General features: G+C 38.1%; 1 protein-coding gene across 1 annotated transcript in view; it reads right to left on the reverse strand.

The window, feature by feature from the left end:
* The window catches only part of GRIN3A (glutamate ionotropic receptor NMDA type subunit 3A), a 145,349-nt gene that overhangs the window by 73,107 nt on the left and 55,657 nt on the right, over nucleotides 1–16,585 (reverse strand). The window contains exon 3 of the mRNA XM_031450120.2: nucleotides 4,853–5,900. Within this exon, the coding sequence (XP_031305980.1) occupies nucleotides 4,853–5,900 (1,048 nt within the window). The remainder of the gene's footprint in view (nucleotides 1–4,852; nucleotides 5,901–16,585) is intronic.

Genomic DNA, 16,585 nt, shown 5'->3' on the forward strand with positions numbered 1-16,585 from the left:
CTGTAACATGTAGTGACTTATAAATTGGTCTGTCCTGCACAGCCTTTTACATTTAATTTTATTTCTGATTCAAAGCAGTTGGTTAAAGCCAGTGAATCTCAACTCTGAAATGGTGATAAAATGTTCACACTTAGCAGTTTTATTAATTGTGTTAAATGTATAGCCAGCATGCTAAACAATTAAGATCAAGAAGAAAAATGGAACTATTACAGCCATTGTACGTTATCTGATATCATGGTTACAGATGCTTATGCAGCCAGGACTCAATTTACTGATGGATTGGACTGGATAAAAACAGATTGCAAATCTTACTTTTTTGTCAATAGGTTTTCATCCAAACACATTTCCCACAGGGATATTTTATAAGCGTTGTTTAGACCCCAAGACCAATATTACAGAAAAAAAAACAACCAAGAAACAAAAAAAGCAAAACCAAAAACATAGCCAAAATTTGGGAACAGAAGTAAAAACTATTTACACAAAAAATAAGAAAACACTATTATTATAATTTAAAATGTTTTATGTAACAGAAAAGTAGTTGTAAGGAAAGAGCAGACGGAACTCCCAGGAGTCTGTTTTTGAGACTGGGGTTGCCTAGATCATCTAAGAGCAGATGACATCAATTCCTAGGAGCACATTTCTCAATAAAATGCTCCTAGGAAAGCCTGGGAGTTGTCATTCTCAGAGTTTTCAGGCAAACAATTATAACAGGGAGACACAGAGAGATTATCTAGAGAAGGGAAGGAGGCAGGTGCTCCAGAGCATTAATGTGCAGGCACAGGGAAATTTGCCTGAGGTGAATTAACGGAGCTGTGAGTAGGGAAAACGGGATGAAAATGGCGGCATGGTACACTGGGATCGGTCCTGATATCCAGTAGATGAGGGGGATGAAAAGATGTGAAAAGAAATGAGACAGACCGTGAGTCAGGGGCAGAAGAATCTTCAGAGTGATTAACAGTCTATATAAATCACCTCTCCTTCAGCTTTAGGAGACTTTCACCATACAGCAGAAAAACAAATATCCCAAGAAAACCAAAGAGATCTGTGACTTCTATGTAAATGGTACCTTTTTACTCATCAGAAATAAAATGCTATAAAAATGGAATCATGAAAAATAGTAGGAAAGAAGCAAACCACATAAAGCCAGTTTCATCAGATGTTAAAACACACACACACACACACACACACACACACACACAAACATACACACTAATTCTCATGGTTTGGACTGGACACCATTCAGCCTTCATCCTCTCTGATAACCGTGTAAGAAGCTAGATTTGGCAGGTAGGATAATATTAATCCTCATCTCATAAAGTTAAAATTCAACCTACAGAGAGGCAGTCAAGGGTCTGCATGACTTTGCTACAAGGCACCTTTCTCTCTTTACCATCCACCTCATGTCTCCACCAATTTCATACTCCAACACCTTGGGACTTCTTTATGCCTGTTGCTTCTCGTCAAACAGCCATTTTCCTCCCTGTCACCTTCTCCTTTGGGGACCTCATACTCCCCCAGGGCTTTAATACACAGCATCACCACTCTGCCCAGGATTCCCACCCGCTTCAACCTCACTCCTGAGCTTTGGCTCCGTTTTTCCAAATGCCTGCTGGATTTCACCTGGATGTCCGACACAGATTTTAAAATGTGAGGTATGAAATTGAACTAATTACCACATTTTCTAGCTTATAAACTGCCTTTTCTGCCTCCTTAAATGGTATCATCATCATCTCAGACACTCAGGCCTGCAACTCTGAAGGTGTGACTGTTGCCTCTCACACCCAATTAATTGCCACAATATTTCTTGCATCCTTTCTTCTGTCAGTGACGACAGCTATAACGTCAGCTCTGCCCATTGTCTTTCTCTTCTAGGCATGTTTACACGCTGCTGCCTAAGCAACCCTCCTAAATGGATTCTGCTCCTCTGTACTCTTCCATTGCTCAGAAATGTCCATGGATCTCTACTGTCAAATGTTAATTTCTCTTAGCCTGATGTCAAAGACCCTCTGATATCTCAACAGAACTTAATTTTCAGACTTTTCATGCAGAAAGCTAAAGCTAATGTGAACAGTTCTAGATACCCTGACTGTATCTTATACTTTCCACCTCCAAGTAGCTCATTCTGTTCCTTTGCTTGGAATGTCCACTCTTCCTCCCTTGATGCACATGTCCAAACTGGAAGTCTTTTTCAAGAATAAGCACACATTTTATCTTATTAATTAAGCTTTCCCTTGAAGGTGATTGCTTTTTCCTTGAACTTCGTCTTATTTTATTTCTAAACTTTGGCATGCTTATAACTTTCTAAGTTGCTTCCCCTTGTGTTTTTAATCTTTTCTCCCCAACTTGACTTATTGCCGTCCCAATTTCTCCACATAACTTAGTGTAAAAAAGGGATACAGTCATGCAAAGGATTGAGCATTGATAGGAGAGAAAAGAGCTCATGTGAGTGACTGTAATATACTTCAGAGTGAATGCTGAGTGACTGAAAGGGTGTGGAAATTGTTTTGATCATACTTCTCTATGCGAAGGTGAAGACCAAATGTCATCTGCGTAATACCATACATCTGGATGAAAACTGAACAATTCTGTCACCAACGCTATTTGCCAAAAGTCCAGATGTCAGATATTGCTTAGTCAAATAATCTGGGTGTCTTTATATGAAAAATACCCCACAAATGAGAGACTTATAATGTAGAAACAATATTAAGAAAGATATATACCTTTTGAGGAATCGTAGTGGAAATTCATTTATTATGTAAAGTGGAAAATGTTTTAGATTTGGGCTTATCCCACTTCATTAAGACCTTACCGGATGTAACACAAAGTTGACATGGTCCAGTTCTTCTCACTTTGTCTTGTGCGCTGGGTTAGATTGATAAAAACTTCACCTTTTTATTCCGGTGGAGTTGGGGATTGAACGATTGTTTCTTTTTGCTTAAAAATTGTTTTATTGCTCTCTATGGTTTTTCTTTCTGCTTTTCTTTTTAATCCCCTAAAATAATCATTGCTTCAGGTTTCTCATGTGTAACATCCATGACTTAATTCTGGCAATCCTTAGTTCTGATTAATGAAACTCTAGTCAGTGTTGTGTTTACTTTTTTATATTCAGTAACGGTCTGGCATCTTCACAACAGGCATATATTAGACTGTTTCTTATACTCGATTGCATTGAACAGTTTCCACATTGAGTTTGTAATATAAGCATCGCATTGGCAAGATTCTTGCAAAACGTTGGCATAAGCCTCTATTAAGATGGTGAACCTTTGGGAGATCTATAGGCCTACTGGGGCAAAGAATAAACCGAGGATGCCAATTCTAGTGCAGAGTGTGAATGCTGAAGCATCACCAAAATCTCTCTTTAGGGTGACACATGTATTTATACTGCAGAGTTTATTTGTGTTCACTAAATTCCAGCTCATAACCTGAAGTCCCAAGTGTGCATTAAGAAGCAATGCAATTCATTGCCTAGTCAGTGAGCCATTGTTTGTTGAGTATTTTTATGAGGTTCATGTCTCTTATTAGGAAATTTCCAGTATATGGGTCAAATTTCTCATGTTCATTTGTTTACAGAACAGACCATATATCCTAATCCAAACCATTTATGAGAATTCTCTAAAGCTGCCATCAGCCGCCTGGGCCACTCCATCATTTAACAAAGACAGTAGTAAATGTCTTATTTCTTGATGCTCTTGGCAATTAATTTTAAATGTTTGATAGAAATGTGTAGTCAACGTTTCAATATGTTGAGATTTGGTGTGAAAAGAGGTATTTGAAAAGGCATGATGAGTGTTTTATGTCTGAAATTCTCAGCCTAGCTCAAACTGCCTTAAACATAGTGTATCCTGGTTATGCCCACTGAATTGCAGCTTTCTCCAGTTTCTCCTAGATGGGTCCAATGCACTGGAATATAATTCTGCTCTAGATCTGCATTCTGCTTCCCACTGAGATTGCAGTACTTCCTTGAGCCCTATTCTAGTTGCCTTAATCCTTGACAACCCTCTGCTCTCTACTCCCACCAGGTTGAACCAAGTCCTCTATACTCCTAGTCACTGGGAGAGGTCTTGTTTCAATCCAGAAAGAACATAGACATGGCTATCCTTACTCAAGTATCACCACTGCTTTAACTGCTTACCTGAACTCTACCTGCCTCCTCCCTTCTACCCTTAAAGTCAGATGTTTAGAATATCAAATGCAGCCTAGAATAGATACAATTTTCTTGAATGTTCTTGGACATTGTAATGTGACTGTTGGCACCCTCCTCCAATTCCAAGGTGGCCATCTTTCCTTACTCTATAAGAACACTCTGTTCCTAGCTAATCCTGCCACCTCAGTTAGTTCAGTACTCCTGTCTACATCCATTGAGTTTCTAGCATCTGAATTTGGATGCTTATTATAAAATGTTAGTTATTTCCATTTTATTATTTTTTTAACGGTGAAAAAAGATTCTTTACTATTTAAACTATGAACCTTACTATTTATTTGCATTAATTCCCAAGAGAAGTAATTAATTAGTTTTCAAAATTTACTTTTGGTGAAAATGCTTTGTAAGACTGTTTCCTGATAATCATTCTGCCAGACTGTCAACTAACACAAGGAAAAACTAAGCTAATAGATGTTTCTACCAGAAAGACTTTCTTTAGGACAAACACCCCCTAAAACCGCTCACTATTTTTGTTTTGTTTAATAAAACTATGGAATATTTAGTTCAATGAGGCAACAGACTTTTAGACCAGTCTCTATGGATGATTCAGAGAATATTCTTGTGTTAGATGAAAGAACATAGACATACGACAGTGTAAGACACAATATATGGAGTTACAACAGGGAAAGCTAGAGTAAAAAGAAGTATTACCTTAGGGTCATGTATTCCAGAAAGCTCTTCATAGATCTTCTCACCTACCATGACAGCAGCCAAGTTCGCTGTGTAGGTAGAAAGGCAAAACATACAGAAAATGGCCCAAAGGTTCATTAGAAACCTTCCAGTCCAGCATTTTGGGGGTTTGATGGCTGCTGTTCTACCAAACAAGAGGGCATAACAGACATTCAAGGCTGAAGAGAAGGAGAAAACTTTACTTCTATTCCGCCCCTTGGGAGTCATACCAAAGGGGCTCTTCCATTCATACAGAGTGAGGAAGATGGCAGTGATGTGCAGAGCCACAAAAATCCCCAGCCACATTGTCCAGTGGAGTGGCCACATGAAGGCTCCAATGGGAGCTGCTGTGTCTCGGGTCCTCACTAAGATGCCCAAGCTGGTGGAGAAGAAAGGACTGGTGAAATCTATCACCTGGCTTCGTGCAGTATTGATGCTGAAGGAAGTGACTGCCATGTGGGCTGACCCACTCAAGAGATCACCCACCAGCCCAGTCCAGTGCCCATTTTTCCAGGCTCCATATTTGCCATCGCCAACAATATAGAGATCAAAGTCAAAGTTCATGTCTTCTGCTAGCTTTTCCAGCAGATCAATGCAATAGCCATAGCAGCACTTCTTGAATTTGATGGGCACTGTATCATTACTGCTATGGAGGCTGCTAAAAAGGCTGTCCAATATGGAAGAATCATTAGTCATGGGGTTTAGACAGAGTTGGCCAGCAGGGCACAAGCCTTCATCATCTACCTTCCGCGTGAAGACAAATGGATGTTCGATCAGGGTGACCACTCGCAAGTGTAGCTTACTTGGGTGTTGGAAGTGGGTTTTGTGCCTCTGGGCCTGCTCTGGCCATATTCCATAGTCCATGACAATCTTCCCCCCCTGCCAGCTGCCCAAGCGTGTCCACATTGGCTTTCCCATGGGGTCATGTTGCAGATTCCAGATGAAAAAGTTGTTTTCTGAGCTGATGATAGTGGAACCCTTTACTTTGATGGAACCACTGAGGCCTCTGAAAGTGGTGTTGGCTAGAAACCTGGCAAAGAGGAGCAAAGGCAAAAAGTAAGGAAGAGAGGAGAGGCCCAAGACAGAAAGCAGTGCTCATCTTTGCTTCTCTGTCTTAATAAAAAGAAACTCTCTTTTTAAAAAGGCATTGCCTATAATTACTTTGGGAATTAACAAGCTGGGCTCTTTCTAGGAGAAGAGTCCTATTTCATTGAGCAAATGAGATCTCACCCTCAGGTTCTAACACCTGGGCTAGGTGCTTAATTCTTGGTCTTACTCCAAATCTCTTTATTTCTACTTAAGGGATGTGTTAATTGTTTTCTGTTGTATACGGTTAATTATATATTCTTACAACTTTCCTAAATATGGAAGTTCTCAGCATCTTTTAACATGTCTCACTTCTACTGCTCACTACATTCGATTGCAAATAAATAAGCTCAATAAAGATACTATTTTTAGTGCAAGGAATGAGTTTTAATAAATATGCATATGCTTTTATATTTGCTTAAAAATTGCATTCATAATTCCAGAAAACAGCCAAATTTTGTTATGAGTGTTTCTCTTTTTAGAGTGGAAATAATCAACATATCTGTCCCCATGAGGCCAGTCAAAGTTGCATGTTGGATACCATCCACAGAACACAGAAAAAGATGATAAATAGACTTACAGTTCCCAGGATAGCCTCAGGCTAAACTCCCTCTAAGTCATTAGAGAAAAACAATTGGCACTGGCTCTAAAAAGAGCTTCTGCCAGAAGTCAAAGAAAGGAAAATTACCAACAGAATGATATACTGATGTCTAACCCTGTGAACAAGGGCTCTGTCAGTATACTTTCTGATAAGGGCAGAGCAGGAAAAGGCTTGGTCAGACTCTGTCTTTCTTAAATCTGGGAAGATAAGACAATAAGAGATAACATACAAGCTTGTGGCCCCTCTGTACTCTTAATTATGGCCTTAAGTCAGAATAAAAGCCCACATTTTGACATCAGACACACCTGTGTTTGAATACTGATCCAGCCACCTTCTAGCATTGCCCTGGGACACCAATTTATTGAACTCTAAGCTTCAGTTTTGTCATCAGCAAAATGGGGGAAAGAATTACATTTTTATTTTTTAATTACTTCCACTACATGGGTTAGGAACAAGGCATGTGAAGTGTATACCACACTTTTTGTCACAGAACAAATGCTCCAGATATGGTAACTATTACTTAACATCATTCGAAGTTTTTCAATCAAGGCTGTCCCCAGGTCCCTTTCTCTACTCCTTTAACAGAATTTTTCTAGTTGGAGACGCAAAGTACTACATTATGATAAACTCCTAGAGATAAACTCAAGATATATTTCAAATTAAAAGATATCAAGGCAAAATGGGGATGTAACAGAATATTTTTTTGAGGAATTGGATGACATGTCTAGGTTCTTAGCAAAACACATTCATCCACTGCTTGCCACAAAAATTATTCTGTAATTTACAAATGCAAATACACGTAGTAAGAAGTTATGCTGCCACAGAAGGAACATAGAAAAATCAGAAAGTGTGAAGAATGTACTAATTTTCATTAGAGATAGAAATGTAAATCACATTTGAAGATGCTACTATCACTAAATGCAATGAAACTGCTCATTTTGGTAGATTGCATATAATGGTAATTATTCATGTTAGCACTCCCCAGTGGGACTCACCACTTAAAATGAATTCTATTTTGCAACAAGTAATGAAGTCTCAGTTATCTTAGTCTTTAAAACAGTTTTCTGCTTCTTCAGAGAAGTAGGGAGCCACATCATTAAAATATACAGATTAATCAATTGATAATTACATAGATACTATAAAAGAAGGGTGACTATGATTGTGTTTCTGATGAGCAATGTACTTTTAGATTTGTTAAGAAACACACACGGATATGCTGACATAGCTTAGGGAATAAAACGGTTAGTAGTAAACAGGTTAATTTCATTTGGTCAATTTGGTGATTAGGAAAGTAAAGTTGTAGAAAGAGAAGCTCTTCATTATTTTAAGGATATTTGGTGCTTAATGATTATAGCACCAAATATTCTTTGGATGGACCCTTGAAGGACTATCACTGAGTGAATATATACTTAAATCATCTCAAAAAAGAGGTCTTCAGGAATCTTTCAGAGATTATATAACTCCCTCATTTCAGTAAAAACTATTCTTCACTATCAAGGTTAAATAACATTCAACATGACCATAACTGAAGGACAACGCTCCATTATCTTTGGGGCATTCATCTGCCGTAGAAAGACAAATCAACCAGGATCTAAACGTCTTGCATTTCCCCAGACCAGAAAATCCAGTGTTTGTTTCACTCTGTGTTTGGTACCAAGAAATTAGATCTCAGTGAATCTGCATTTATGAGAGGTCATTTCTGTTTATTTTCCATTTTATAGAAAGAGTAAATTAAAATAATCTCATCGATAGCTTTAGTTATTATTACCCTCACTATGTACTCTTTGTAAAAGAATGACAATGTGTAGCAAAGTTTAAATACTCAATATTAGTTAAAAGATGAAAAGGTTGAAATCTTGCTTTTGCTTAAATTGATTTGTACCATGTTCCTTTTTATCTTGCCCTGGACTCTTCTTGGGTGAACAAGAAGAAGAAAAAGCAGAAATAATATTTTTCCTTTTTTTAAAAGATTATTATTTTTTCTTATATTTCCTCTTTTTTTTTTTTTTTTTAATAGAGGTACTGGGGATTGAACCCAGGACCTCATGCACGCTGAGTAGCTAAGCATGTACTCTACCACTGAACTATTACCCTCTCTCCAGGAATAATTCTACTGGCAAGATAAACTGATACAAATACCAGGCCCTGTTCTTAGGACTAGAGCTACAGAGATGAAGAACACACTCATTGTTCTCAAGGAGCTCAAAGTCTAGTGATGGGGAGGAAGAAATGTGAACAAGCAATTCTAAACCAGTGTAATGAGCATCGTGATGGAGGTAAACCTGAGTGTCACTGGAACAGAAAGCAAGGGCACCTGCACACTCCACCCTAGGGGTGACAAGGAAGGCTTCTTAGAGGAGGATGTGCCACAGCTGAGTCTTGAAGAAGGAATTATAGTTAACCAGGAAGACAAGCTGGACTGATGCTGTCAACCCAGGGAGATGTGTGTGCACAAGCCAGCGACAGAGAGAGCAAGCTGCATGATGATGATCAGTGAGAAAGAAGGCTAGGGATGAGGGTGGGAAATGAATGACAAAAGACCAAGGCCATAATGCAGGTAGTAGAGCCATCGAGAGAATTTTTCTGTGGAGGGGATACGTCATCAGATTGGATTTTAGAAAGATCTTGTTTTCCTGCTAGCTATAGAGTCTGGAAGGAGAAGAGAGCTGAGCACAGTTTCAGATGTGGGGAGTAATGTTCCTTCCTTCCTTTTGCTTCCTTTCTTCCTTTCTCTTTTGCTTGTTTCACAAGGGGCTTAAGGTGGCAAGGGATAAGGTCATAACAGAAGTGCAGAAGATGGTGTAGTCAAAAGATACACAGTTTCAGAAAGAAAAGTGATTTTAAGATGGCCGAATTCACACAGTTGCATTTAATTCACAAATTATACTAAGAATGTGTAAAACTCAGCTTGATGGAAGGTCATGTAAGTAAGACCTGGAGTATTTAATTAGCTGGGAATACCAGCTAAGTGCAAGCCCAGCGAGCATCGTGGATATAAAAAAAGAGAAAAGTAATCTTATATTCTTTTAATAGTAATTTAGAGCCTGGCTCACGGGGACCAATAATGCTGATCATTCCTTGCTGATCATATACTGATCCAGCCTAGCTATGAATTCTCAATGAATCTTTCAGTTCAAGAATAGTATGAGGAAAGGTAAGAAGGTAGAAAATTTAACAGGGGGTGGTTAGTATAACAATCTGATTGGAGAGTGGAGTAGAAAAATATGCAGGTTGCAACTGGAGTATAGAGGCTTTGCATGTCCATTTTATGAGACTAGATTTTATTTAATAGGAAAAGGGGAGCCATGAAGATTTCAGAACAGAGTAACGATACAACCAGAAGTCTGCATTGGTAATACTGACCTGGAAAGAGGGAAAATGTGTGCAATAGGAAGAAAGGATGGTAACCAGGAGACCACTTGAAAGACTATTAGAGTAACTTTGTCATGGTATGATAAGGGTATGGAACTCTCTCTAAGAGTGAGAATGTGGTTTAGCACTTGTGAGTAGTGAGTGTTTAACAAAGCAGATCAGATATACATTTTTTTTTTTTTATCAGTAAACCTCCCAAGATACCACTCTGCTTGAAAGAATGAAGCTCATTAGTTAATCTGCATAGAGGTAATTGATTACTTTAGTAAAAGCTCCCAACTATGTCACTAATTAAGAATATGTGTTGATTTGTATAGGAGCTGAGATAAAATCTGCACTTTTCAAATTACATAAAAAATGTTTTGAGACAGTTCACAAGTATAAGCAAGATCAGTGCTTAATGTACTTAAGTGTCAATGACAATGTGTCTGACCAGCCATATTTTGCATACGAAACTTGACATACTAATTAAAAGATTTTCTTACTCATGAAAACAAATGGACAAAGATGTTAACAAAACAACACATCATCCAGTCAATCATTTATTCATTCAACAATACTCATGTTTGTGAGGCACAGTTCTAGGTTCTGGGGGATGAACAAAAGAGAAAAAAGTCTTATGTGGCTTCTATTCTATTGAAGGAGACAGAATAACTACGATAAATAGGGAATATTTATCATATGGACTGTTAGTGCTAAATGCAAAGGAGGAAAAATAAAGTGGAGTAGGGAGATACGATGTGTCAGGGCTGGTGATGGTAGGGTGGAACTATAGATGAGAGAGGGCAGGAGAGTCCTCTCTGAGAAGGTAATATCTGAGTAAAGGACTGAAGAAAGGGGAGGAACTAACCAGGAGGATCTCTGGGTAAAGAGCAAGGAGCATGGAGTCCAACGTCCCTGAGCGGCACTGTGTCTGGTATGTTTGAGGAAAAGCTAAGGGAGTGAGGGGCAGGAGAGTTGAAGATGAGATCAGAGAAAGCTTACCAGGAGTGGGGGTTGGGGAAAATAGAATTTTGCAGGTCATTGTAAGGACTTTGTTTCTTCTCTATGTGAGATGTAAAGCCACTGGTAGGTTTTGAGCACAGGAGTGATATGATGTGAGCTACATTTTACAGGCTCATGACTCTGCTGTATTCAGAAGGCACTAAAGACAGACAAGAGCAGAAGCAGAAAGACCAGTTAGGAGGCTGTTTTCAAACACCCAGACAAAAGCTGCTGATGATTTAGATTGAGGTGGCAGCAGTGGAGGTGGGAGGAATTAGTTAGATCTTGACACATTTTGAAGTGGAAACCAAGAAGATCAGCTGATGGCTCAGATATGGTTGCTAGGAAAAGGAGGTAAGGATGATACCAAAGTTTTCGTCCTAAGCAGTTGGAAGGATGGCATTGTCATTAATGAAGATAAAGAAAGCTGTAGAACAATCAGGTCGTGAGGTGGATGAGAACTACCAGGACTTCAATTTTGCTAATGTTAAGTTTGAGATAATTTACAAACATGCACATATATTTGTCAAGTAGGTAGTTGGAGACCATCTGCAGTTCAGGAAGGAAGTCTGGACTGGAGATAAGATTTGGGAGCCATAACTCTATATATGTTATTTAAGGAGATTAAATGAAATCAATGAGTGAGTAACTGTAGACGAGAAGAAGTCCAAAGAGTAAGTCCAGGGACTTCAACATCTGGAGGTGGTACAGGTAAGGAAGAACTAGCAAAGGAAACTGAGAATTAACCAGAGACCTAGGGGAAAAGCAGGCTGTGTTGTGTTCTAAAAGTGAAGTAAAAATGATGTTTCAAGGAGGGAACAGTGATAAACTGTGTCAAACACTTCCAACAGATCAGATGCAATGAGGACTGAGAATTGACCACTGGTTTTCGAAACACATAGGGTGCTGGTGACTTCATTGAATAATTTCAGTGAAATGTGGAAGCCTAATGCTTCAAGGAAAAATGGTTAGAGAGAAACTGGAGATAACCCTTTGGAAGGTTATGCCGTAAAGAGAAGGAGAAAAATGGAATGGTGGTAGAGAGGGAAAACTAATTAAATATATGTAAGTGGCAGGCTTTTATGCTGATGGGAATGATCCAGTAAACATTAAAAAAATTGCTGATGTAGGAAAGAAGAGAGAACTGCTGGGACAATGCCTTTCTAAGGTGTAAAGCGAGTGATGTTCTTTGCTAAGACAAGGGAGGAGGAAGCACATGAGAGAAGGTACACAGAATACAGGGCTCAGAGGCCTACAAGTAGGGGAGTGGATGTGCACAAGACAGCTTGTGGAGGCCTCACCGCTTTAACTCATTTAGGGCATTTAAAAAGTAAATTATAGATCTCTGTGTACTCTCCCCTTATAATTCATTTGAGAGAAGTTTTATTGTATTGCTTTCAAAATGGGACTGAAGATACTCTTAAAAGTACAGAAAGCAAAGAACTTTCATAAGAAATGCATTAGATCAATTCCAACTAAAATGTTTAGCGTTTTGTTTTCCCACTTGTGTTTTCGAGAGTCAATTGTAAAACTATCTGGGCCTGGCACTTTCTAAAAAATGTAATTTCTCAATCACTTTTTCAATCTCTTCTATTAAGCTTTCCATTTCTCTGGGTCCATTTTGGCAAATGATATTTTTCTAGGAATTTGTCACCATACAACTGCATATAACATCATTTGTACTAATTTTAGGACTTCTCCTCAGTTGGAGTTTTTTGTTTTGTTAATTTCTTCTTTCTAGCTCTCGTCCTATGTCTATCTCTTCCAGTCTGTTTTAACGAGGAAATATCGGTGTTCCTATATTCTTTAATAATAGAATGTTAACGGCAGTGTTTATCTTAATTTATCAGATTAACTACATATTCATGTAGTATTTTTACTTCTTAAAAACTTGCTCTAAAATTTACTAAAGTTAAATAAAAATCTCCCACTACAAATAATGTTGCCATTGTCTTAAAGATTTTAAGACCTGCTGCCCCCCAGTTTTTCTTCTTATTCAGCATATAAAGTTTTATTAATATTATGTTTTTATACTTATTACAAATTTGTATCTTTTCTTGTTTTGAACTAGTTCTATCATAATCTCATTGTTTCCAGTCTGCATTTTGGAGATGTATGAGTCTACATGGTGTTGTTTAAATGCAGCACATCACCTTCACATGTTTTCTTTCTTCTTGTTGATAAGTCTTACATTTACTTCTACTTTGATCTTTTTTTCACATATCAGCTTGTCTCTTTGTATGTCTACCTCTCTCATTTGTTTTTTATTTCTTTTAAAATTGCCCTCTTATTTTTGCTTTTTTCTCCTATTATAGTTGCCTTCCATTAATCATATCTGTATCTGGGAATATCTGTTTTGCTCTGTAAAGCCTTCAAATTTATTTTTCCCTTTGGGAACTTTCTTTGTATCATTAAAATCTCTGTACCCTCGTTCTCTTATATTTTGAAAAATGAGCTGAATTTCTTTTCCCATGATCATCTCATCATGTTTAATATTTTCCCCCTGAGGAATAAGAGATTTGTTTATCCTCCATAAAGCCCTATAAAATTCTTTAGCCTGTAAGAACTTAATTTTGGTATTTTGCCTTTGTCTGACTAGAACTCTTTGTCTATGTTATTGCTAGTGACATTCTAACTCCCCTCCCACTAGCACCATCTATTTCTTGTCAAGTTTACTTGCTCCTATGTTCTGCATCTAAATATTTATATTTCTTGATCATTTTTAAGTTAGCTGTAGATCTACTGACCATAGCAGGAAAACTAAATAAAGCCCTTTTCGTATGAAACAAAGGAATATTCCTAAAGTTTCCCCTTCTTCTTTTCCTGGGAGGAGAGGAGGTGAGTTGGGAAGAGATACACTAATGTTCAGATATCCCACCTTTTCTTTACTTGATTCATATTTACAATCATGTGATGAATCTTCCAATCAAAATATCCTCCTAAATTCTATACTTTTGTATTTGTGACACCCTCACATTTACCTATATAGCTTTTTTTCTGCTCTTTATCACTGAAGAGCCCTCAAACTATTCTCTCTTTGGATAGGCTTATGTCTTTTAGAAAACTTACACCCAAACTTACACCCAATTCTGATTTTTCACAACCTCCACAGACCTCCAGTTATTTAAATTATTAGCTATTTATATATTCTATGTTTGTATTTTAATCCATGTATGTGGTTCTCCTTAATTCTTCAAGACTTTAATCTTCCTTATTCTCTAAATTACTCTCATTCTGCATCTCTTTCTTGAGATTTATTTCCCCACCCTCCAGTATCCTCACAGTTTCTGGCCTGTTGGTTAATCTTGTCTCTTTGTATGGCCAGTTATTAGAAGTTCAGCTTTCACTTACTTTGTAGCCTCTTTCGCTGAAGCAGACCTGGTGGTGTCTACCTCTGCCTCCCTTTTATAGTAACGTGAATTTGCCATCTTAGCCACAGGGCTTACGCTTGGTCCAATTCTGTCAGACGACATTGCTTTGATTTGGTTCTCAATACATGGGAGACTCTTCAAATTAAACATTAACTGTAGATGTAGATAATTTCTTAAGCTACCTGTAAAATGGCTCCTTAGCTATCTTCTTGAATCCTCCTTAGTAACCCAATGTATAAGTATTTGGCAGCTGATTAACTGACTTTTTAGATCAAGATGGAGTTAATCAGCTCCAGCTCCAGTAAGATCCTCAAGGGCACGGCTTTTGGCATTCTCCATATTTCGAGCAGTCTCTTCCATAGAGACGCTGTTAGGAATGAACATATCCTCCCTTTTCCCGCTGCTCTGCTTCATAACACGGCAGGCTGTCCAGCTGAAAGAGACTTCAATGTTCATCTAAGTACCTACTGCACTGAGTCATCTTTGGATCTTAGGCACAACGTGGTACCAAGCCAGAGAAACTGCTCAGTGTCGTTTGTGGGGTGAATGCAGTTAAACACATGCCTTCTCAAATCAGACGTGTGTCTCTTCAAGACCACCGCATTACTTTGCCAGAAGAATGGGGCTCAATCAGCCAGGAAGTCAGTGTATTTGCAATTTATAGATTATTTGAAGCATTAAAATTCCAATACATTTTCTCTTGAATAATGAATAGTATCAAAAATAGAAATTAGTTCCTTGGGAAACTCTCTGATGATAACGAATTTAATAGGAATTGGAAATTGCTAAATTTCAATCTTTATAACAGAGGGCCCCACACATTGTCATCATTGATTACATCTTCTTTTAAAACAACTTACAGAGCTCATCTTTTAAAATAGATTTCTATCTGCTAATGGACAACAGCAATTTAATAACATACTAAATGTACATATATACATCATCTAAACCATGAAGGTCTGTTTTGCTAATATCTGCAAAATTTAGTTACTTAAAACTGAAACTGTCCTTCTTGACTTTTTCCCCAAGAGGAGAAAAATACTAATTTATGTGACTGAGTCCTATTTTAATATACATTTTGGGCTATGTTACCCTTGCTGTGTGTGATGGGGTCACTACATCAAGGAATCAGACACGTGAATGTAGTGCTCATTTCTTCCTGCTTTCCTGTGGCACAACTCGCAAGCTGGCTTTTTTTTTTTCTTTGCATGTTTTTCTCCCACATGGTAGTCAGATCTGTTCCATACTCTTAGGTTGATTTCCTTTCCCTTCGTTTTTTGGCATGAACTTTGACTCTTCTCTACAATTATGGCCTGGGCCCATCTCCTGGACTGCTCCTTGTTGCTTCATGTAATACCCCACCCTTAATTCATTCTAGCTCTCCAGATCTGGCTCCAACCCTAGTCCAGGTGCTGATATCCCTTCCCTTAGCACAGCCCTGGCAATGGGATATTACGTAGTATTTAGCAGTCAAGAATCCATCTGAAGGCTTGTAGGGACTGAAGCTTAAAATGGCCTTGAGATAGATCTGGAATTCAGAGTACAGCCTGCAACCTTTGTTTTTTTTTTTGTACATATTTCCAAATTTTTTATAGTAGATGAATATAAAGTAAAAAAGTCAACAAAGATTACAATCACAATTTCCTCTCAGGAATTAAAACTTGGAAGCACTCCTAATTTTGGGAAATTCCACAGTTTAAAACCTGCTGGAAGCTAGATTAGGCAAGTTTAAGCTGCATTCATCAAAATAGGGTCTGGAGGGAATACACATTTTTCAGTATTCCTTATTTGAGGCCCTCATGACTTAGAGAAAATTTTAGATTCAGCATGACTTAAGTGACATAGAGGCCAGGGCAAATTCAAAGTATTTAGCTAAATTAGTCCAGTGACAGGGAAACATCTGGAAACCCAGACCTGAAGTGTTAGTCCCTAAGATTCATGACACCAAGGCATATGTTTTCTACAAGTACTGACTCCTTGGTATCCTTTCAGAGAAAGTGACTGTGGGAGTAAACAGCTGAACACATTAGGTCACCCTATAGCGGTGAGTTTTCCTTGGGGATCCAAGGAGCCAGTGTTCACATCATCCAACCCTTGGCTTACATGTTCGGTGCACTTCTTTTGAGTACATATTAAAACATATAGGCTAACTAGTTTGGCTTGGTAGAGGTCTTTAGGACAAGAACACTTGTACATGGGTAATCATGCCTCCTGATTTATATAGCTTTTGGCTGAAAGACCATGAATCACAAAGTAATGGGATACCAATTAGGGAAAGTTTATATTAATTCTGAAAGGACC

The sequence above is a fragment of the Camelus dromedarius genome, chromosome 10 (genome assembly GCF_036321535.1).
Source record: "Camelus dromedarius isolate mCamDro1 chromosome 10, mCamDro1.pat, whole genome shotgun sequence".
In the NCBI taxonomy this organism is placed as follows: Eukaryota; Metazoa; Chordata; class Mammalia; order Artiodactyla; family Camelidae; genus Camelus; species Camelus dromedarius.